This window comes from Pleurodeles waltl, chromosome 2_1, assembly GCF_031143425.1.
Source record: "Pleurodeles waltl isolate 20211129_DDA chromosome 2_1, aPleWal1.hap1.20221129, whole genome shotgun sequence".
Classification (NCBI taxonomy): Eukaryota; Metazoa; Chordata; class Amphibia; order Caudata; family Salamandridae; genus Pleurodeles; species Pleurodeles waltl.
In genome coordinates, this window is record NC_090438.1 from 666,927,716 (window position 1) to 666,952,538 (window position 24,823).

The window sequence follows — 24,823 nt, forward strand, 5'->3', positions numbered from 1 at the left end:
CTGAATGGTAGACGAGAGATCTTCAATTAATGGGAAGCAAGTGTATTCGTCCACAATCAACAAGACGATGTCCATTGCTAACTGGACCGAAAAGGTCCACAGCAGTCCTTTTCCTAGGCATGCTTTGGCAACTCTTGACATATTCAATGGGTGTTGAGTGTTTTTCGATGACAGGCACTTACATACATGACAGGTCTTGAACTCTTTTTCAATCTATTCATCGAGAAGAGGAAACCAGACTATCTCGGTGATGCATATAGTGGCAATGATTCCACAGTGTCCTTCATGGGCCACTTCAATCACTTACTGTTACAGACTCTCTAGATTGACAGTTCAACTCCTCAGGATAATCCCTTCTTGTGTCACAAAAAGTTAATCTTTGACATTTTTATACTTCTGATACTCGCTGTCACTGATGAGAGGTTGAGTTTGCTGAATTCATGACTGAGGTGTAATAATCTCTTTTTATTTTAACATGTCACTATCTTGACTCACGGCAGCAAAAAATAGTTTCAACAATCAGATAGATGGTGTGTATGACTTCACAATGAAGTTTATGTAGGCTTCAGCAATCCTATAGGGTACCTTGACATTGTATAGGTACTCTTAAGAAGTAGTCAGCAGGGTTTTAATATTTTCCGGGACGATGTACAACTGTGTAGTTGTACTCTTGCAGTCGTAGACCCCAGCGTTCACTTTGTGGTGGCATCTTGGCTTATGGATTGCCAAAGATTGTTAGCAATGCTTGATAATCTGTCACACGCGTAAAAGGTTTTCCAGTAGCTTGTTTAATTTTCTTAAAACTTTGCATGCATTCATGTGACCAGTGTAACAAAACATTCTTTTTCGTTAACTCTCTCAATAGAGCACTCACAGTGGCAAAGTCTGGTATATTATCTGGAACAGTAGCTGGCCATGCAAAGGAATGAACATCTTGTGGGGGATTGACAGCGCTTGTACCTTAGCTGGATCAGGTGTCATGTCCTCATCAAAAAAGACATGGCCAAGTAATTTTAGCTTTATCTTGTTGAATTCACACTTATCAGCATTTAGCATTAAACCTGCAGCAGCAAGTAAACAACACACTTGCCTTAAAGCTTTGTCGTTTTCCTTCCAGTATGTCATTGCTGCAGTTGAAGGCATGTACAACAGGTTTTAGTATACGTCTAATGACATCTTGAAAAGTCTCTGCAGCTGATGACACACTGAAACTTAGTCTTTTGTTTCTAAAAAGACCAAATATGTGTAGAGAAGGTTGAAATGTACCTACAATTTTCCTTGAGTTAAAACTGATGATATCCTTTATTTAAATCAAGGCGAGAGAGGACTTTTGCACCATTCATTTGTGTTATGATGTCAGCAATGTGTGGACCTGGATGTCGTTCTCTTTTAATTGCTTTGTTTGTTTGACGCATATCCAAGCAGATGCATACAGCTCCTTCACTGTCCTTTTGGGGCGCTACTACTATGGGAGAAAAACCCATGGTGTTGGACCAGTAGTACACTCAATGATATCATGCTTAAGTAATGATTGGAGTTCCTTTTCAACAGCTTATTGTAAATGAAATGCAATTCTTCTGTGTCTTTGAGCAACAGGACTAACATCCTCATTGATATGCAGTTGTGCTTTCATAGTCTTAAATTTTCCTAAGCCTTGAAATAATGAAGGGAATTGACTTACTATTTCACGTTGAGCTTTCATATTGAAGTTCAGGCACTTGATGCTGTACCTTGATGTACATGAATGAGCCCTTGAGGTTGTGTTTTCTTGTGTTTCATAGTTGCTACAAATTAACCTTTACTTTTCAAAGGTGCCGATGCAGCCTATGTGTACTCTTTTGTTTCCAATGGCATCTTTCTGGGTAATGGAGATAATTCATTATATTTCCTGTAGAGCATAATATTTGACACACCACTGTAGATGATAGAAGGTATTGCACAACCATTTACTTTCAGTGTAATCTTCGGCCAGTGTTCGAATGACTTGCGTGTTTCCTCATGTCAACTTTTCTTTGACTGGTATCTCTCTTCACATGCGGCCAGTCCGACGTGCACATTTGTCCAAGGTAAACATTGATATTGCACAATAACCCTCTTCCCTTTCACTCAATACGGATACTGGTGAACTTTTGGACAATGATTTAGATGCTGATCAACTTCGTTTGGTGTTGCTTCTAGAATGTTAGAGTGACCATTATGTCTTCCCAACTTGCATTTTCCTTCACCTTGCAAGCTGTTACAAAACGGTTCTCTTTACCACAGCCTTTGCATTTCTGTCCAATGGTGGGACATTTACCTTCATGTGGAAACTACTATCCACATGTGAAACCCAATATCTTTTTCCATGAATACATCAGCTTGTGTCCTTCAGCTTTGTGCTTTTGCTTACTTTTCATGTTCATGACTGACTCACTTTGGGCAGCTGCGGCCTGCATGTCAGCAGCTTTTCGATCAGAACGCTCTTCAGCTGTGACAACCTTCAGAACTCGCTCCAGACTGAGAGTTTCTCTCAGCATTCATCGTCCGACTTCTCTTGGAGTCACCTTTGGCAACAGTATCATGACTGTAGATTACCTTTTCATGTATCTGAGTGGTTGTGTTTTCAAGCTTTCTTTTTGCACTTCTAACACCTGGTAGATCTCTGCATTGCAGTTCTTCTGATTGCAGTGTTTTTGCATAGTCTGCCATTGCTAATTGCTGTACTTTCAAAACCTGGTTGTATCCGTGTTAGAAATGGGGTCTCTAGTTGGCAGTAGGTTTGTCCCCTGTCCAAGTAGGGACCCTCACTGTAGTCCGGAAGAGAGAGATACCCGCTCAGATAACCCCTGCTCACCCCCTTGGTAGCTTGGCACGAGCAGTTAGGCTTATCTCAGAAGCAATGTGTAAAGCATTTTATATAACACATGGTAACACAGAGAAAACACTACAAAGGACACCACACCCGTTTTAGAAAAATAGGCAATATTTATCTATATAAAACAAGACCAAATACGATGAAAATCCAACATACAGTAATAAAAATATGAATTATGCAAGATTTACTCAAAAATACAGTTCCTTGAAGTCGACAGCTCCACCTGGGGCTATCACGGCATTGTGATCAACAAAACCAACAGTTCAGGCCGGCCACAAAGTCGTGGGCCAGCTACAGTGTCAGAAAGATCCTCAAATAGTATCTTTGGAATTGCAGGACGTTGTCATCCTCATGGTGAGCACCGGAGAGTGGCATTGCGGTGTCGGTGCTGGAGCTGGTGCGAGTCATCGGGCCCTTGAAGTCTCACATGTTGCAGATCGAACTCTGGGCTGACGAAGTCAGGAGTGGCGGGGTGGATGGCGTCAGGGCTGCGGTGCGTGGCGGGACGATGCGACGTACGGTGCCCACATGTTACGGTACAGGCAGTGGCTCGGTAATGGCATCCAGCGGCGTCAGTGAGACTAGGGCTGCAGTGTGAAGTGGGCCAGTGTGGCGTGTGGTGTCACCAGGTCAAGCGCTGTCAGCAGGCCCAAGCGAGCAGTTACGGGATGGTGCTTCGTGACTGCCACGAGTGGTGTCCACAGGCCACAGTGCAGTCAGAAATGCCTGGTGGCGACACTCGAGTCGATGTGGTTGGTGTTGGTGGACCGGGGCTGCGGGACTGTGCTTCATGTACCTCATGAGCGGTGTCCCAAGGCCACGGTGCAGGCAACTGTGCCGGTGTCAGCAGGAACTTTGTTGTCGGGGAAGCCCAGGCTGCGGTGTGAGCTAGGTGATGCCCATAGGGCTATCTAGGGCCTACCTTAGGGGTGCCTTACATGTACAAAAAGGGATGCTTTGGGCCTGGCAACTGGGTACACTTGCCAGGTCGAATTGGCAGTTTAAAACTGCACTCACAGACACTGTAGTGGCAGGTCTGAGCCATGTTTACAGTGCTAAGAATGTGGGTGGCACAATCATTGCTGCAGGCCCACTAGTAGCATTTGATTTACCAGTCATGGTTTAACCAATTACCAATACCATTTACTTAAGAAGCACTTGCACTTTAGCACTGATCAGCAGTGGCAAAGTGAGCAGAGACAATAAACCAGCAAAACAGAGTCCAGTATACCATAAATACAGGAGGGTGGAAGACAGACAGGGGAGACACGCCAGAAAGCTGCCAGGTCTAAAATCCACCTTCAACAGCAGAGCTTTGTATACTGTGTAGCTTTAAATTGCATAGTAGCGCTGTACCATTCTGTATACTGTATAGCTTTAAATTGCATTGTAGTGTGGTACCTTTCTCTATGGCCCTGATCGTAGTTTCTTGACCAGTGATATGTACACTTCTCAGGAAAGCTTTATATAACTTCAAATGCTTTACATCAGCTGGAGTTGCACTTTGACTCCACATACGGCAACCTTTGATTCAACACTTCGACAAAGGCACACGTGGCATGCACAAGCAGTTTGCTTGGCCCACCTCAAACTCCTGGGAGCAGCACTGTCTTTGTTCGGGTTACTTATCCCTTATCTTGTTGCCAGTGGCTGTCTTCCCAAGCTGGGGTACCCACCAGTGAATACGCCACATGCAGAGCTATGTATTACACGTCTTTATTCATCTGCATGTAACTGCAGAGAACATTCTAAGCCTGCATTCACTTCACCACATTCTAACACGTCATCTTACCACGCAGTCTTTCAAGGTCCAAAATGTTCCATCACACACACTCACAGGATACACCACCACCCCTAGGCTTGTTGGAAAGTATAGGCAGGTCTACTGAGTGAAATATCTTTTGACCTTTATTTAACTGTATGGGTACACTAACCACCAATATATTATATACCCTATATTTATATGTTCGATGGCATGTGTAGCTGCAGATACACATGCTGTGCATTATCCTGCCATCTAGTGTTGGGCTCGGAGTGTTACAAATTGTTTTTCTTCGAAGAAGTCTTTTCGAGTCACGAGACCGAGGGACTCCTCCCTTTCGGCTCCATTGCGCATGGGCGTCGACTCCATCTTAGATTGTTTTCTTTCCGCCATCGGGTTCAGACGTGTTCCTCTTTGCTCCGTTTTTCGGTTCCCCTATATTTATATATTAGCACCCTGGTTTGAGGGCATAGAAGGCACACTTAAAGGGTTTCTTATGAATTCATAAAAATTGCTTTTTTCTGCACGAGAAAGGCAGTTTTCCCTGCCACGCGTTGCTTATTGAGGATGGACTCTGCACAAATGCATCCCCCAAATTATATCCGTCAGTCTCTCCATAAAGAAAACTGGTATGAACACCTCCAGGTCGACAGTGGCCTTAACACTTTTCCTGACAACAGATTAGTCTCACCCCCATGCCATTGAGAAAAGTGGCTTCTTCACAATAGTTAAGAAGAGGGCAGCTGAGCTTCTTGATCTCCAGCTCCCTACCTTGGAGGTCAAAACCAGTGTTCTAACTGAAGTTCTCCAGCAGAGGCAAACCAATACTGAACCCATGTGTCCCTCAAATGAGGCACTCAATGATACTCTCTTAGGGGCCTGGGCCAAACCCTGCTGTGCTCCCCTGGTGAAGCGCCAGTTGCAGGACGCGATTGTCCTGCTCCCGGCAACCCCACTTTTTTAAATCTGCATCCTTCCCCCGAGAACTTGGTGTTGCAAGCTTCCAGCAGTGAGACATATCCGAACAGCTTCCAGACTATGCCCATGGATAGGGAATCAGAGAGTGGGGACCTTTGGGAAGAGGCTATTTTCTTTCACAAGCTTGGCTCTCAGGGCAGTCCATGCCAGTATTTGGACCGCAGTTCCCATTCACTTTGGGGTTCTGTAGCTTAAGTTCTCCAAGGTGTTCCAGAAGACCTTCGCCCTGTACTGACTCAGGCCATACAGCATAGCTGTGACAGCACTAAATTTACCATCCATTGTGGCCTGGATATCACAGATTCCGTTGGGTATGCCATTGGTACTAGCATCGCTATCCGTCGCCACGTCTGGTTGCAATCAACAGGTTTCTCTGGCGATGTTCAGTCGTTCCTTATTTATAGACATGCCTTTTGATGAACTCGCCTTTCTGGGGACAAAGCAGATTCCTCTCTGGAGTATTTCCAAGAGATCAGGGCCACAGCACGCTCCTTGGGGATATCCGCTCTGCCACTTTAACTGCATTAGCCCTTTCAGTCTTTCTGCTGCTCTGTTAGGGTATCCCCCATAGATAGCCACTTCAGCCTCAGCAGGGTTCCCAGCTGTTTTGTGGCATCCACCGACCCCAGTTTCAGGAACAGCGTGCCACTCAGTTCACCGCCACCCCAAACTGTGGCCCACCTGTTAAACCCTTGTTAGTGTGCCCCTTAGAGAAGCACATCCACCTGGTTGGAGACAGAATCTCACAGTTTCTTCTGGGCTGGCAAACGATAACAGCAGACAGGTGGGTCCTCTAAATTATTCGAAAGAGGTACATTCTACCCTTCCTGGCCACTTCCCCGCACCTTCCAGCATCCCCATAATAACTGATGAAGAACCACCTGCCTCTTTTACAACACGAAGTGCAAGCCCTTTTGACCAAAGAGGCTATCAAGAAGATGCCTGCACCAGAAGTGGGTTGTAGTTCTTACCGCTACTTCCTAGTGCCAAAGGATGGAGGCAGAGAACATACAATGTCCACAGTTCTGCACGTTGAAGTTCCAAAGGTGTGTGTGTCTCTCTTTCTCCCTCCCCTCTCCCTCTCCCCCCTCTCTCTCTCTCTCTCTATATATATATATATATATATATATATATATATATATATATATATCTTCTGCCTATGCTGGGACTGTGGACTACAGTATACCTTTCCGAAGATATCTCTTCTGCCCCAAATTCTGAAGATCAGGAATGACCAGGAAAAGTCATCCTAATGACACCAGATTAGGCAGGGAGAGCATTGTATCCAGCACTCCTGGGCATGAGCATTTGTCTTTCAATCAAGATGCCACTCTGGGAGGATCTGCTGTTGCAGCAATTGGGCAAAGTACTGCACTCAGCCCACCTCAATCTCCACCTTCATGCTTGGAGATTAAGTGGCGACAGCTGAACACTTTCAGCCTTCCTTCATAGGTGTGGTTATATAATGTCATCTTGGCAGCCAGTTACCCAGCACCAAAAACTGTATATGCCTGTTGTTGAGATAAATTTGTGGCGTGGTCAGGTACATGACAGCTCTTTCAGCCTTCCTATGGTTTCTGGAACAGTACTCTTTATTTAAATCACTTGTTGTGATTACTTTTTTTAAAGGACTTCAGCATGTGTTTTCTCCTATCATTATGCTGCAGTGAGATCTTAATCTGGTCCTTACCTACTTGATGTGTGCTCCCTGTGAGCCACTGCACAGCTTGCCATAACTTCAACACGGTGGGTAAGTGTGCTGCATGCTCTTTGTCACTGGTCGAAGACAATTGGATGCTGGGGCTCCCGGTCTTGGGCCACAAACAGTCTCAAATGTGCACACAGGAGTGGCATCTATATTAGCTCCATACATTATTGCTGGAGGAGAGTGGCATCCGTGACGGCTTAGCACCACCTGGCGGCATTCACATTTCCTGCAAAAAAGTTTCTGGATGACCTGGGAAAATGTTCAAAAGATGAGAAATCGCCAGTTAGAGCCTCCCACAGAAAGAGTTGTACCGAAGGTAAGTATCTTGTTCATCAATGCCAGACCTTTTGCCGTTCTGCATTTTTTAATTGCAGAGTATCTCTCTCAGCCGAGAAGGTGCCCAGGTATGTTGCTCATAGGCATGGATATTCATGTTTAGGAATTTAAAAAGGATACCCAGAAACTGGTGCTGAAGATAAGTAGCTCTTCCTTATTCATGTGATAGGGTTCCTTCCTGTTCGGAGTCTGAAAAAAATATTATTATGATTTTGTGCTTTGCACAGTATCCTCCTGTCCACCCCTTGGTTTGACCTAAGCAATTTTTTACTAATCTGCTAGAGACTTCTAGCTGCAGATTCCTCACTTTTAAATACTTCCCAGGCGTTGCACTGAATCTGAAAGATTTTTCGTGAGCAGTATCCCTGCGTGCCGGTATGTGCTATCGATCGTCTCTGCGTCCGTCAAAGGTGTCGTCCACTCCAGAAATTATGTTGCGGTTCGTATATAGGCAGCACCCAGGCACCCTAATGTCAGTTCTTTTCTTTCCACGCCAGCCAGCGCTGATCCGAAAAATTCTACCACTCAGTCACTTTTGGACTGGTCTTTTTTTGACTTTTTAAAAAGAAAACCTTTTTGAGATCACTCCTGGTGTGTCGAGGGATGTTGTTTAGAAAGACGTTTTTTCAGGCCCTGTGGATCCTGTCATTGGGTGATGTCCGTGACAGATCTACACCTCGTGTGCTTGTGGTGTTTGGAGCGCGACCACGATCCGAAGTCGTGCTCAAAGTGCCAGGCCAGGCATCTAGAGGCTTTGCATGAGTGGCCCCTCAAGCTGATATCGGCCAACACGTGACTCCTCAGATTGAGGTCTAGGTCCAGAGAAAGGTCCCGGCATGATCGGATAAGTCGAGGAATAGGAAAAAAAAGCAAGAAGTTAAAGTGCTCTTCGACTTCTCTTCGTTCATTGTCCTATGCGATGACGGAGCGTCTTCATTCTAGGCCTTGTTCTTCGGAACCTGCGCCTGGGCGGACTTCATTTCTCCCTGAGTTTACTGGAGCTGGAGTGACCCCTGCCCAATTAAAAGAATTTTATGAGGCCATGCATTTCATTTTTGGGCAGTCTGACCCTGCCAGAGTGCCTTTGGGCACTGCAGCTTAGGTGCCAATGGGTTCTCTTGGATCCCGTCTAGGATCCGGACCGGCACAATTCGTACCACCTCGACCTTCCACGGCACCAGTTCCGATGCTGACGCTTCCGGCACCACCATCCCCATTGTCATTCCCGACTCTGAAACCGAGCCAGATGGGTGTCACCCAATACCGACTCCAGTTGCATCCTCGTTCAGATCCTGAACCCTATTCTGCTGGGCTAGGCCTTGGGGGAAGGAGGGGAGGGGTTGCTTGACCCTTTAGAAAACCATCCATAGGAGGAAGAAATGGACTGGCATGAGGACTTGGATTATGCCAGTGGACTGGCCACATCTAAAGATACTGGTATGCTTTCTTCCCCTACCGTGGCTGCAGAGGAGGGAGCCTCTAATGCAATGGTTGTGAGCAGGGCAGCTGAGGTCCTGGACCTTCAGCTTCCCTCAGTGGTCGTCAAGACTAATCTTTTGACAGATGTGCTGCAAGGGGGAGCTTCCACCTCTGAACTCCTGCTCCCATTCAAAGATGCCCTTGAATATGTCCTTCTGGGCACCTGGTCCAAACCCAGCACTGGGGCTCCTGTGAGCATGACAATTGCCTGCTGCCATCACCCTACACCTGGGCAAGGTTCCTGACGTAACACCCCACTCTTGAGAGCTCGATGGTCCAAGCCTCTACATCCCATGGTGTGTGCCCTAGCGCCCACAAACACCATCTCTGGATATGGACTAAAAAAGGCTGGATTAATTTGGGAAGATGTTTTCTTTTGCCAGCCTTGCATTATGGTCTGAGAACACCACATGCCTTTTGGCCCGTTATTCCCACACTCTGTGGGACACTGTTGTGCAAGTGCTGCCACAGTTCCTGGAGGAGGCTCAGGCTGTTGCGGACGAGAGACACAGCAAAGTTCATGATACGTTGCAGGCTGGACATGACTAACTCACTAGGCAGAGGAGTTTCAAGCCCAGTGGACCTGAGGCGCCACTGACTGAGGATGTTTGGCTTTTTTGAGGATGTCCAAACTTCCCGATGGACATGCCCTTCAATGGCACCCGTCTCTTTGGAGACAAGACAGATTCAGAACTTGAGTGCTTAAATGGGGATCTGTGGCCTGGATCTGTGACTGGGGGGTGGATGTTCAGCGCTCAAGCCATCATTTGTTCTTTTTGCATTTGTCATCCTAAGTGCGCTGGGTATCCCCAGATGTGGATCCCAGGCTCACTATGCCACTGGATTCAAGCTAGCCTGGCTGATGAGGGGGTGATACCGTGAAACCAGTCCCAGGATGCGTGTTTCCGGTCTAGGGAGGACCTGGTGGTGGCAGTGGCAGCTGGGCTGTTCTCATGGGAGAAGAGTCAGGACTAGTTTGTGTATGGCTAGGTCCAAACTGGAAAGGTGTGGTGAGCAAACAGATGATGGATTTAGGCCTAGATATGTTGGGGGGAAGGGGTGTTGGATTGAATGTTCAACATTGTTCAGCATTCCATTCATCATCTGCACTTTTTGTATTTGTACCTCTCCAACCATGCCACCATCTTAGGACTGGATGATGGAGGATCGTTTATCCCTTCTCCGTGAGGATGTTGCAGCTCTCTTGGCCAAGAAGGGGGCCCATAGAGAGGGTTCTGATGCCAGAAGTAGGCTGTGGTTGCTATTCTGTTCTGGTCCCCAAAAAGGATAAGGTTCTTTGCCCTATCCTTAACCTACAAGCCCTCAATCTCTTCCTCAAGAAGTTCAAAATTCTCATGTCGGCTAAGGTCTTGCCTGCCCTGGACCCAGGAGACTGGATGGTAAAGTTGGACATGTAGGACACTTGTGCCTACAGATTTTACTTGTGGTTCCCGGTAGGCCAAAAGCATTTTCAGTTCACTCTGCTTCCTTTTGGCCTTACCAGTGCCTCTTGGGTGTTCACCAGTGTGATGGCAGCAGTTGCGGCTCATCTGCGGTGATCAGGGGTATCAGGTTTCCCCTATCGCGATGACTGGCTGGTGAAGGTGGGCTCTCCCTAGGCTGTCAGGCTGTCGTCTTCCACCTCCAGACTACGGCGAACCTCCTGTATTCGCAGGGGTTCACTATCAACGTGCTGAAGTCACACCTGACTCCCTCTCAGATGCTCACTTTCATCAGAGATGGTCTGGACACAGTGCAGTTTCTGGCTTATCCTCCTGAGTGGGGCGTCCAAGATATTCACGCTATGATACTGATGTTTCATCCTCTATCCTGGATTTCGGTGAGATTGACTCTGGGGCTTGTAGGCCTCATGGGCTCCTGTATCCTACTGGCAACACATTCCCGATGGCTTATGCAGGCTCTGTAGTGGAACCTGAAGTTCCAGTGGTTGTGACGTCGGAGGAATCTCTCTGACATGGCCCAGATCTCAGAGGGAACTACAGAAGACCTGCAATTGTGGTTAGCAAACTGCAGTTGGGCCAGAGGCAGATCCCTCTCCTCCCTCAAATCAGATCTGACTGTAGTGACAGATGTGTCTCTCCTGGGATGGGGCAGCCATCTGGGGAGGTGGAGATCCGGGTATCTTGTCTCTTATTCGCAGGGGTTCACTATCAACGTGCTGAAGTCACACCTGATTCCCACTCAGATGCTCCCTTTCATCTGAGCTGTTCTGGAAACAGTGCAATTTCAGGCTTATCCTCCTGAGTGGCGCGTCCAAGATATTTAGGCTATGATACTGATATTTCAGCCTCCATCCTGGATTTCGGTGAGACTGACTCTGGGGCTGGTAGGCCTCATGGGCTCCTGCACCCTGCTGGCAACACACTCCAGATGGCTTATGCAGGCTCTGCAGTGGAACCTGAAGTTCCAGTGGTTGTGGCATTGGAGGAATCTCTCCATGGCCCAGATCTCAGAGGGAACTACCGAAGACCTGCAATTGTGATTAGCGAACTGCAATTGGGCCAGAGGCAGATCCTTCTCCCTCCTCAAATCAGATCTGACTGTAGTGACAGATGTGTCTCTCCTGGGATGGGGCAGCCATCTGGGAGAGGTGGAGATCAGAGAAATCTTATCTCTGCTGAAGTGGGACTTCCCATCAACATGTTGGAGCTACATCGGATCTGACAGGTATGAAAGCCTTTCTTCCCTCTGTCAATGGAAAGATAGTGCAGGTGCTCACGGACAACACCACCACCATGCGGTATGGCAACAAGCAGGGTGGGGTGGGATAGTGAACCCTTTGTCAGGAAGCTCTTCGTCTCTGGACATGGCTGGAACACCAGGGCATATCCCTGGTGTTTCAACATCTGGTGGGCTCTCTGACTGCCAGAGAAAACAAACTCAGCCAAAATATGCCTAGCAGATCACAAATGGTGTCTCCACCCAAAGGTTGCCCAAGGTTTCTTTCAGCACTGCAGAGAGCCTTGGTTGGATCTGTTTGCCTCTTTCGAGAATGTGCAATATAAGCTGTTTAGCTCATTGGAGTTTCTAAGATGACACTCGCTCTGAGACGCTTTTCATCTTGAGTGGAATTCAGACCTCCTGAATGCCTTTCCACCAGTAGCACTCTTGCCCAGAGTTCTCAAGAAGATGAGGAACAACTGGGCACAAGTAATCCTTGTAGTTCTGGACTGGGCACGAAGAGTCAGGTATCCCTAGTTGCTGAGCATGTCTATCAATCTTCCAATCAGACTGCCTCTTCTGGAGGATCATCTGTTGCAGCAGCAGGCAAGGGTTCTCCATTGGAACCTGTCCACTCCATCTTCTTGTGTGGAAATTGAGCAGCAGCAGTTGACAGATTTTGACCTTTCTTACAAAATCTGTAGCATCACCATGCCAGGTAGGCGTCCCTCCACCAAAACGGTATATGCCTGTTGTTGGAAGAAATTTGTAGCATGGTGCACAGACCAGTCTGTTGATCCATTTCTGCTTCTCTTTCTGAGGGTCTACTTTTCATTCTTTTTCTCACCCAGCAGGACTCTGCTTTGGGCACTCTCAAAGACTATTTATCTGCTATTTCTGCCTTTTTGCGGTTGCCTGAATAACCCTCCTTGTTCAAGTTTCCTAACTAATAAAGTTTACGCAAAGGTCATACTCATCTCTTCCGTCCATCCCCATTGATTATGCCCCAGTGGGATCTTAATTTGGTACTGACCTTTTTGATGCACGCTCCTTTTGAGCCTCTTCACTACTGTCCCCTCAGGCTTCTCACATTGAAAGCAGCCTTTCTTGTGGCAATTACATCTGCCCGCGGAGTGAGTGAGCTGCAGGCATTATCATACAGGCCGCGCTATCTCTCCATTTATCTTGACACCATGGTGCTTCATACAAGGGCCTCTTTTCTGCCAAAAGTGGCCACGCATTTCATGTAGGCCAGTCTATCACCTTGCTTACTTTTTATGCACCCCACATCTTTCTAAGGAAAAGGAGAGACTCCATCGCCTGGACCTAAAAAGAGCATGGCATTCTACATTGATTGTACAAACAGGTTCCGGGTGGACGACCAACTCTTTGTATGGTATGTGGGTGCAAAGAAAGGTTTAGCCGTGCAGCAGTGGACCATCTCCAGATGGGCTGTACTCTACATTAAGATCTGCTATTCACTGGCCAAAAAGCAGCCCCCTGAGGACTTGCACGCTCATTCTACTAGAACCAGTGCTGCAACCACTGTGTTGCAGGCGAAGTCCGGTCTTGGACATCTGTCAGGCAGCAACATGGGCACCCCTGCACATGTTTACCAAACACTAATACCTGGGCAGTTAGATCCGTAGGGACGGACACTTTGCCCATTCGGTCCTGCTGGACTTGCTTGTTTGAAAATGCAGACCCACCTCCGGGGAGGTATTGCTTGGGTATCTCTTCAAAGGTAAGGAATCTGCAGCTAGAAGCACCCCTATCAGATGGAAAAGTTACTTTCCTTTGGTAAATGCCTTCTCTGACAGAGACTGCAACTAGCTGCAGATTCCTTACTGACCCACCCATCCTCCCTGCTCGGCGAACAGATTTCTAGGGGAGGGACATCCCTTTCATGGCCCTAGCTTTGACACACCGGTGGTCAGTGTTCCTCATGGTTCTGTGCTTCTGATGTGGAAAGTTGTGAAAAGAAACTAACTTTGGCATGCGTGAGTGGCGCCTATATAGGAACCGCATGCCATTTTTGGTGTGGATGGCGTTGTCGGACGCAGAACTGATCGATGCCACCTACTGGCGTGCAGGGGTACTGCTCTCAAGGTAAGGAATCTGCAGCTAGATATAGTCTCTACCAGATAAGGCATTACCAAAGATAAGTAACTTTTCCTTGATGTGCTGTGTAGTGGCACTTGCCCCTTATTTACTTTAATTGCTTCCTACATGGCTGCCACTTTACTGCTTAAGATTTATATTCTCTTTAGCTTGCATTGTTTAGACGTTACACTCTTGTGAGATTTATGGAGGATTCGGCTACATGGAAAGGGATAAAATCAACACTTCTAAAGTGCCAGACGTTCTGGTGTTCTGTTTGGTGAAAATATTTTTACCAAGCATCTCTGACAGGCATATAGATATGGAATAGGCACACTAGTCTACGCTCCCTCACAGTACAAGCAGGAATAGGACGGGTGACATCACCAGTACAAAGTTCCCTCATGGACAAATGCAGTGAAACTTGGGTAGTAGCAGTGCACTCTTTATCATTAGCACCCACTCATTTGTTTTAGCTGTCCTGGCTTCCCTCGTGTAGACAGAAGAGTAATGGCACGTGCAGCTGGATTGCATGGATTTTCTCACATTCACGGAAAAGGTGCATCCTGGGCTGCAGCACTGCAAGGCTCATTTGCTCCAACAGAATAGATGCACTATTGCCAGTTACAGTACAAGACTTTCTCAATTATACATAGCACATAGAACATTATGGCAAGCTTCACCCATGTACACAGAAGAGTAACGGCACAAATTATGGACACCATAGTGTGATTTTGCACACTTGGCTGAGATTATGATTCTGGTAGGTTTCTTAGGTGCCTTTCACACTTTGAGATGGTGTATTGTAAGCATTTCCTAGCTAGCGTGAAGGGAACTTTTAAATTTTATTAAGGGCAAGAAGGTAAGTATTATGCTTTGTTTATTCCAAAAGCAGTCATAACAACATAGCCTACTAGCTTTCCAGTGAACCCTTGAGAAAACATTGTAGTGCTAAGCAACAGTCCAGAAATAACCAGCCCCTGAAAAGTCCATGACAACATCCTGAATATCCTCTTCCTTCCTGCAACATCAGCCTTTATAGCAGAAATGTTATTTTCCGATTCTTGTGTTTGTTCTGAGGCTAAGGACACACATGATAATTGACGTTTAGAAACTCAACTTACTACCCATGAAAATCATCACTTAGCCAACAGGTTAATCAACATATTTATACGTTCCTTGTTAAAAAGCAACAGTCTCCACCATGTACTTAATATATCAGTCTTACTGGATGGGTAGCTCCCTGGAAATTCCTCCAGAATTTTGTTGGGAGGGATAATCATTGCCTCCTTGTCCTCAATGGAATGGAAAGTTTTCCCTGGCATTAGCTAGGCAATGTTACATTCTGTGTCGGGACTGGTGGCAAGGATTCCGCTAATTCAAAGCTTACTTCTCTCCAAAAAGCCCATGTCACCATCTGGTTTTAAAGTAGAACTTTTTAAAGGGGGATTAAAGCAACCAATCTGCTGCCTTCATGATATCTTCCACATGTGCTGCGAGAGAAAACACTTGCCATGGCACCCTTGACTAAAAGAGGTCTGAAAATTGAGTCCTATACACCTGCTTCCTGCATCACCAACATGATCCCCTGAGCAATAGTGGGCGAGGACACCGCAGAAGAGTGTTTTGTGGTTGATATCAACAACCGGTTGACCCCTGCGGATTGGATTTCCGAAGGCATATTCTTCTATGCTTTCACACACAACTTTGGGCGATCTCTAAATGCTGGGTAAGAAATTATTTTGGTGTTGATCATGAAGTTTAACACCTTCCGGTGTGAACATGTGACCAGGTATGTTGAGTGTTCTGACATCCAAAACTCTTTTACAAGTTACTAGACACAGCAACATGGCCAGTGTCTAAGAGAGAGCCCTTTCTTGATAAGAATATCATTGTTATTCCAGGACATTGGCAAATGTAGTACCTTATTCATAGTCCAGAGAACCTAGGGTCCGGGTTTGAAGAGGCCGATACGCTTTATGTGTCTTCCTACCCTTAGGCACTAACTGACTGAGAAAGAATTCACAGGTGTATGACTTGCCAAAATAGTAGTATGAAAATATTTACAGAGCTGTAAGTCTGTTTTTTTCCTGTCTGCTCTGAAAGGAAATTCAGGACATAAACGTGGCCCAACCTCATTGGGATCAAGGTCTCATTCCACACACCAGCTTACCCATGTTTTCCAAGCTGACCTACATCGTTTGATAGTACTGTCAGTCCATTCTTGTGCGATGAGTGTGGCAGCTTGGCTAACAACTCCCGGAATCATTCAGCATTCCCTGAAATCCTTCAGGGCAATAGGTGTTGATTCCCTTCCTCCTCCAACTAGTGGCATAACCCTACTGCATTCATGAGAAGAGTTTAAGTTTGGGTAAGACTGATTAGAAAATATGAGGAAAATTCCATCAGAACTGAAAATCATACCTGGGATCTGACTTCAGATTGTAATTATCAGAACCTCACTTGTTCGTCTTCTGACTGCCGTCACTACTCTCATGATAATCAAAAACAGGGGATCTATTTATCCATTCACTTGAGCCCAGTCCTGGAAAAACGAGTCCATTGATTCCGGTGTCCAGCGGAAGTATGTTGGAAGTTGATGATCTAGCCTTGATACACATTGGTCTGTGGAGCATGGGTTCCATGCCTCAAAGCACACTACACTGGAATTCTGTAGCTACCTGGAGTGCTAGTCTGCTACTTCAGTTTCTCCACTTGGAAGACATTGCACTGTTAGCTCTACTTGATTTGTCAGCCAGATGTGCCAAAATTCCTTGTCTACTTCCATTAACATCTGGGATCTCATTCTGCCTTTGTGGTTTATACACTGGACAGCCCAAATAGTGGTCATCTTCAGAACACAACACTTCTCCTTATCCCAGCACCTGACAGCGAAGGACCTTTGATGTATAATACCAATTCTGCCGCTGACTACTCTCCTTTTAACAAGTCTCCGCATCTGGCTCCTAACCTGCTAGCAACTGATTTGGGAATCGGTCTGGCGTCAATCCAGAGATCACTTTCCTTGTCCATGCCATCTTTGTGACAGAGCCACCAGTGAATTTCCTCCCTAACTGTGTCCGCTAAGGAGATTATTACGAGTACTTCAATCGTTTACTGAGGTGTGTTGCTCTGGGATGCTGCAATGCTCCATCGTGCAAAGGGCTCGGGAAAATGGTTTCAATATTGGGAATTTTGTAGGCCTCCCAACCTAGTGAGTTGGCGTACCAAGATCTTGGTCTTCCATTAGTGCCCTCCTTATTTCTGGTCTTGCTTGCTCGTAGCTCCAGCACTGCCTGTTCAGAATCTGCCACAAACCCAAGAAATACCATATGTTGCCTGTGAATCAGCTCTGACTTGGACTAGTTGATGACAAATCCTAGTTCCTCGAGCAACATGATGCTGGGTTCAGCTGTTTGAGATGGTCTGGCGATTGGTCCATCAGTATGTTATTGTCCAGATAGAGGGTCATACGTATTCCCCTTGATCTCAAGAACTCCACCACCGACCTGGATGCTATTGTGAAGCACCATGGTACTTAAGATAGTCGAAAGGAAACAGTTTTGTTCTCATATTTTTCCCTTCGCTAGATGAACTAGAGTAACTTATGATGCAGAGGAATCATGTGAATTGCCAGGTATGCTTTCTTTAGGCGCACCACCCAGTCCCCTTGTCTCAGGAGATCCTTCAGGAAGAGAATGCCCTCCTTCTTGCAGTGGCAGAAAACAGACCACTTGTTGAACTCTCTGACATTTATCACAGGGCTTTATCAGTTTTCCCCCCAAAAAGGCATTGCTTACAAAACTTCTTGGATGGACCCTCCATTTGTAGATATCCCATTTTCCTGGTGGTCTCTTAGTTTATTAGTTGTCCCTGAGATGCTGAAAACACTACAGGTGTAATCATTGTCTCAGTGAAACATTCACTTTTATGTGGAACCCAGTGACTGCCTGGTGAACCTAGGCGTCCTGTGTTATCTCCCACCACCTGCAACTGAAATCTGCTAGCCTACTTCCATATACGTGAAGAACAAATTAGACTTATTGGAGTATCTGGTGGGAGTGTATCCGGTTCCCATGAAAGCCCCTCTGTTGCCATGCCCTTAAGTTGCATCTCTTGATGAAAAGAACCTGCCAAAACATGACTGGTCCTTCCTTTGCCCTTGTCTTGATTATTGATCCCTTCAAGGGCCTTGGTATAGAAAGTGATCGGATGAATGCCCTCTGCTGCACCCAGCCCTTTCGAAAACCCTTGGTCCAAAGATTTTTTTTAATTGACAATTGAGCATTGTCTAGCAAGGCAATGCTGAGCACAAACCTGATGAGCTCATTTAGAAATGGTTCACTAAAAAGACTTCCCTGGGATGCTTGGCCTGAGTCTGGGGTAGTGAAGAGGTTGAATATCCATACCACTTTACCGTGGTTGAATATCAGTTACTTTTCTGGAGAATTACCTGTGCCTCTTGATGGTGATAGTACAATTTGTGTTCCCCTGAAAGATGAGTGTTCTCTGGGCCCATCCAGATATGATTCCTGGGACATCAGTGTGCTAGACTCCTTGACCTCTTCCACCATGACCAACATTTTATTTAATGTGTCGTAGTGTTCAGAAGTGTCTTATTATGAACATCAAGATCTGTCTTTTACTTTTTTAGGGTCTTTGACAAACGTTGCTGTGCTTCCATCCGTTTCAGACGTCAAGACAGATTTCCCTTCCAGTGTGAGTCTTTGGTATTCTGCCCATAGGCCACTTGAAACTTATTTGTCCAGCGGTTTTCGGAGGTGACTGGCTGCATGCATCCTTTTCTCATGGAAACCATTCCTTCGAGCAGGGTGATAGATGTTCTCTGGGGTCAAGCATGTCAGAGTGTAGCTTAGGGTTAGACTTGGCTTGCTCATCAGACTTCTTTCATTTAGGGTCAGACATCAGACGCCAGGGGGCCACATTTGCCCATATCTTTATCTGAATTCCTGTGGGAGTCATCTGTATCATCTGACTGGATGGGAACCACCCGTAGTGGTGGTGCACATTTTGGGGCAAATGTGTCACCAGAGCTTCCTACAGCTGACTCCTCTAGGGACTCAACTGGGATAAACCTAGGCTGGATCGTGCCACGAATTCTCAGAGTCTCAAAAGGATCTCCAGTATCAGCTTGCATGCTTTTTTGTTTGGTTTTCACAATGGCGTGAGTTTGTCTCTGTGGCATCTGGGCTTTATGGATTCCTAAGAGGAACCCTAAAGCTTCCATTGGCTTTCAGGGTATAAGATGTCAACAGTAGTAGCCCCTTTTCAAAAGGCACTAGAGTGTCATCACTTTTCTCTTTACAGAATAATCTATAGCCTCAGAAAACCCTTGATCCAGTGGGATGGTGTCCTCCATATCCTCCTCAAGGGATATGGAATTGATATTTTTCTGCATAATAAGCAGGAAATTGACTTACTTTTCTAATGGGCTTTGACAAAAACAAGCTTACTCCCTTTTGGCTGGTGTGTACACAACGCTTCCTGCAGTAATTTATATGGGGATGCCTCTACCTCTGTTGTATCATTGATGTTCCTCTATGTAGTACTGACCTCCAGCAGGAGGTGTATAGGAGGAGGGGTGTGTGCGGGGGGACGTGGGGGTCGAGTATCAGGTGAGTTGCTGTCCTTGGTATTTTTTTCCAGGTAGATTTCTGGACTTTTAGGATTAGGAAACAGCATGTTCGCTTTATCACACCACTGTCTTGTGGGTGGGAGACCCACACCTCACCTTGGGACCACAGAAATCAGCCGAACAGGACACACTCAAAATGGGTCATACAGGTCAAAACAGAGCACCCACAGCTGCCTGGGTAACAAGCATTGTTAAAGCCAATAAGTCTTACCTATTGGCTTTGCCATTGTCTTTTAGCCACGTTGAATAGGAGTGTGTCCGTGCAGCATCGCTAAATCATAGTGCTTTTTTAGGGTCGAGCCTCCGAGTGCATGCGCTAACGCATGCGTCTCACTTGACAGGCCTTTGTGTGTAGTAAAGGGCTTGAAGCCCGCCAGTCGCTTACCATTCGTAGGCTTAATGGTCACTCTTCTTTGTTGCCTCCTCATTTGACAGGCAGATTAACACGTCAGTTTCGTCCCTTGTCAAGGAGCACCGACCAAGCACACACAGATTTGAATTATTCAGTGCCCCTCCGCTGCCCATGACATAATTGAGGTACTATTACTCCCCACCCTCCCGCTCTCCCTGCCCACTCTGGTGCTTCCTCTCTTGAAAATTCCCCAGTGCGGTCACCTCAGTTCCACCACACACGTTTTTCATTGCCTTTGTTTATGTTCATGACACGGGGGGGTAATACTTTTATGTAAGTTTGTATAATGGCTGCACGTTACTCTTGAACAAGTTATTACGATACATGCTGGATCTTGGGATGGCTTCTGCCTTGTAGCATTGTACGTGTTTTTTTTTTTTTTTTTTTTAAATTGAAAATCGGGTGATTTTCCTTTGGTGTACAGGCACAACTCAAATTAAGGTGGGCTGGCCTTTGGGCAACTCATGGGATGTCACCCCTGAATTCTACGTAGGAAGGGGGCAGCAAAGCTAACAGCTGATGTATTCTGCCCCATTCCGACATGCATTTCACGGACAGTGTTTCGCAAGACAGCCCTCATTTTAATATTGGCTGCTCTACTGAACTCACATTTACAACTCTTTAAAGCTGCAGCGTGCAAGGACATGCTCTCTACACAGTCTACGCCATACCTACCTCTTACCTTTCTCCGGCTGTTAGATCGTCAGTCGACGTCATTAATTTGGAAATACATGTTAAAATGCAATTTAAATTATAAACCATGGAATTTTCTGTTGTCTGGCTACATAAAGGTCTCTGGTGCCCGTGCATTATTCAAATGAGCCCATCAATGCGCTTGTGTTGTGTGAGACAACGGGGTCAGAGCGAGAACCACTAGAAGGTTCCACTCAGTTTGGATTCACGTAGCTGACATTTCTTGCTGGAATAGTGTTTCATGAAGCAATAAAAAGTGAGAAGTACAGATAAGTGCAGCAATACTGAAGTAAAAACTAGTCCCTGATCAGCGCTCTCGAGAAAGGTCGGACAAGTCACGGTCTCACTTCCACCAAAATTAAATTAAAGTAACTGTTAGCTGTACTCACTCCGCAACTGACATTCACCAACAACTTATGGCATGTATATTCTCTTGAATGTTTGGGGACAGGTGTTATTTGGCATGCCTGATGGTAAACACAACTCCTGTGATACTGGGCTAAACCCATAACCAAACACTCAAAATAATGCTAGAAAAGAGGATTGTGGGGCAGGAAAAACACCTTTTTTGCTCAGAATTATAGAAATGTGTCTGATGCACAATAGTAATTAGAACATTGACCACTACTGCTCTGTGCGCCTTGACAACAGGAAGAATTTCAGACTGGAAAACGCGGGGACCATTATAATAAAATTCAATATGTCTTAAGAAGTGTAACTGGTTTTGGCACAAAGGAAGGCACGGGGAACCAGCTCTGGCTGTATTCAGGGCCAGGAGCTGGTGAAGAAGCATGCTTCCTTCTCAGACCCCAAGGTCCTTCCTTTGTTATTTATTTATGCTGTTTTCAATAGTGTGAACGTGGCCAAGGTATTAGAGCACTTTGCAAAGAAACAAGAAACAAAAATTAGTTACACATAATAATAAACAAAATCAATACCATGTCCACCGCAGGGTAAAAATTAGCCAAAATCAGTAAACAGAAGCAAACCTCTTTAGCACAAGAGACAACAGTAGGGAAAATGTCAAATCTGGAAGAAAACCAAGAACAAGTATTGGCAAAGCCAAAATCGCGCCTATGCCAGAACTATTGGCTTTGTCGATGATTTTTGTTTTTTTGCCTTGTTGTAAGCAGGCGGCTGCTATGCAGCATGATTGAAAGTAAATTTAAAAAAAGCACTATGACACGGTCAATGCTGGCTGCATCATACTTACATTTTTCTTTATGCTTTCAACCATGCCGAACAGCACCCATGCTGCTGTATAACATGGCTAAAAAACACAAAGCCAATAGATTTTGTGTAGGGGAGACCTATTAGCTTTGCAAATGCTTGTTTTTCTTATGGTAGGTAGAGGAAGACAACTGGAGGGTATGGGTTAGATGGATGAAGTAACACGGACAACAGGTGGTTAATGGTTGTAGGGGTAAGAAGCAACACAGAGCATGGGGGAAGGAGAGGAAGAGGCAACACGGGAGGGGAAGAAGCAACACGCAGCACAAAGGTAGGAGGTAAAGAAGCAACAAGGACGACACGTGGAGAGGGCTGAGAGGAAGAAACAAAGAAAATAATCCTTGAATCACAGTGAATTGAAAGTGGAAGGGCACTAATAAAACTAAATCAATCAGTAGTTCGCCCTTGCTCCTCATGAAGGAAGAGAAAGTGAAGCCGGCAGTCGCTAACGAATTAGAAGGCAGCCGTAAAGAGTGTCAGTTAAGCCAACGAAATGGGTGGGCTCCAAGCCCTTTATAGTAAACAATAACCCTGGCAGCGGACAGCGCATGATCTATTGGCAGGCAAGACCATAAAAGGGCCACCAGAAGTAATGCAAAGCCAATAAAACGGATTCAAAGCTTAAGTGTGTACAAAATACACTAGCTTTTATGAAAGAAGGGCAAAAACAGCACTTGTCTGCTGCTGAAGCAGTGAAAAGCGTTCGTTGTAATGTGTTTTCTGGCAGCTGGTGTAATAAATTATAAGGAAGAAACCATGATCTTCACTTCAACTCGTGACCTAGAATTCAGATTCAGATTTTGTACAGCTTTTTCAGAAATTGCCTTGTGGCATAAAGTCTCACATTGATCAGCGTCCCTTCAAAAGTGGCATCATATTTACCTCAGAGGGATTAGATTTTACCAACATTTTGTGTGATTCACATGGTAATATGGACAGCGGGGTGAAAAGATGAACGACAAATAAGAAGGGTAGCTGGAGTTCAGTATTTGTTTAACAATCTAAATTAATTTCTATTGCAGATTTTTGTCTGTAGTTTACTTATCATTGATCGTTCGACCTGAAAATCTGTTCGCCACTACTGTGTGACTGGGAAGCAAGAAATCTCATAAACTGTCAGTTCTTTGGGCAGGCCTTTGTGCTGCTATATGCTTGTCTTGAAGGGAAACAAACAGCTGATGATTGGAATATGTTAGTTAATCTTAGCCTCTCATAATTACTTGCTGACACAATGCACTCCCATTTTGCTAATTTAGATAGGGTCGACCGTGTACAAATGAGCTTTGTTCGTGTCTTCGGTTGCATATTGGGCAAAAAATGGCTGGATAGGAATTCAGTCCAAGTTATTACCAGTGGCTGCAATTAACTAAAGCACTTCACCCATCACGTTTTTGATTTCCTCAGTCCAGTGCCTTAAATGTGACAGGTATGCTAAGACATGGGCTCTGTGCTCCCTTAACTGCAGTCTACAGATAAGGACCAAATATGGCTAAACCTGTCTGAGGTTGCTTGTGCAAGCATTCAGAGGGAATCTGGTCTGGCAGTTCAGGTTGACCTTCTTTTGGAGTAGACCAGTGCTGAATTGCATATCGCTGGTTACTACCTGAGGTGGCATTGGAATGCGGCCCAGAGTAATTACCAATAGGTGAGATTAATTCAAGCATTCAACCCTTCAGTTTTTTGTTTGTTTTCCTCATAGGGTGTGGTGGGGGTGGAGGGGCAGCTGATGGAAGTCATTTGATGAGTTTCTTCTGCAGAGGGGGTGGGATCTGGTGTGCCATGTCTCTAGTCTGCAAACCACATAGCCACTGGCTTGAATGAAACGGTTTTTGTACTCCATGTCATGACCGCGCAGCTGCTACTTTCATGTTACTTATTTCTACTGAGAGGGATGGTGCAGATTTCCTACCTAGAGGTGATGGTGTAGGTGAACAGAAGCCTTTCCTGTGTTGGGGAACCAAAATGAAGATTACATTTTTATCCGATGTGGGCATCCTCGCTGATGGAGCAATAACTTGATTACATTTAACCAGCATGCTCTAATCATACTGTTGGGCACAGTACTCCCACATTTCTTGTTTTAAACTGTCCTGTTGCAAGATTGTGAAGCAGGCATTTGTATAAAACGTTTAATGTATGGTTCCATCACCAAGTGGACTTTTACCTGTACATGGACTGCAGTAAAAACACTCCTTTACATAGTCAGGCATACTTCCTAATGTAGTCCATTTAATCTGTAATGGAGTTGTGAATGTTGTTTTATTTGTTATTCTGTTTGTAAATGTTCTTATTTTATGGTCAGTGCTGTTTTTGTTTAGATCTAAGTATTTCTTTAGTGTCAAGTCGTGTAGCTTTGTGGTAACTGACATCCATAGTGCTTTTTCAGTTTGCCTTACAAGCATTCCAGTATACCAGAATCACATGAATGTGTTAATGTGTGCTGTTTTTCCTCTCCCCAGCTGCCTGTCATCATGGTTGTGGCATTCTCCATGTGCATTATCTGTTTACTTATGGCAGGTGAGTTGCACCAACGCTTAAGTTTATGTAGTCACCTCTAGACATGCATATGTAGGAATGAATCAAATATTTTCTTTGCTTAAAGATATGTCACCACATATGGTGGTTCTCTTGTATCATTCTCTCTAATGATGCCCTTCTGTCTCCCCCCTCCCCCTCCCACCCTCTTCATGTCCCTGATACCCTCCAGGATGGTGGGGTGGGGCAGGTCACAACCTCACTTGCAATATCTCAAATGACAAACTTATTGTATCCACTACATCGTCAAGGAAAGTAGATGTGAAGTTCAGAATAATAACTATACCCACAGCTGATAGAGTGGTGTGCGATTTAGTGCATGCTATATATTTGTAGGTCAGTCTTGTTGCCTATGATATAGAAACATCCAGCCCTACATGTCTCCCTAGGTCACAACA

The 24,823-nt window shown here is 45.5% G+C and overlaps 1 protein-coding gene across 2 annotated transcripts in view; it reads left to right on the top strand.

Moving 5' to 3' along the window:
- Positions 1–24,823, top strand: part of SACM1L (SAC1 like phosphatidylinositide phosphatase) — a 270,638-nt gene that overhangs the window by 216,953 nt on the left and 28,862 nt on the right. For both annotated transcript variants that reach the window (XM_069216268.1, XM_069216274.1), the window contains exon 19: positions 24,350–24,407. In XM_069216268.1, the coding sequence (XP_069072369.1) occupies positions 24,350–24,407 (58 nt within the window). The remainder of the gene's footprint in view (positions 1–24,349; positions 24,408–24,823) is intronic.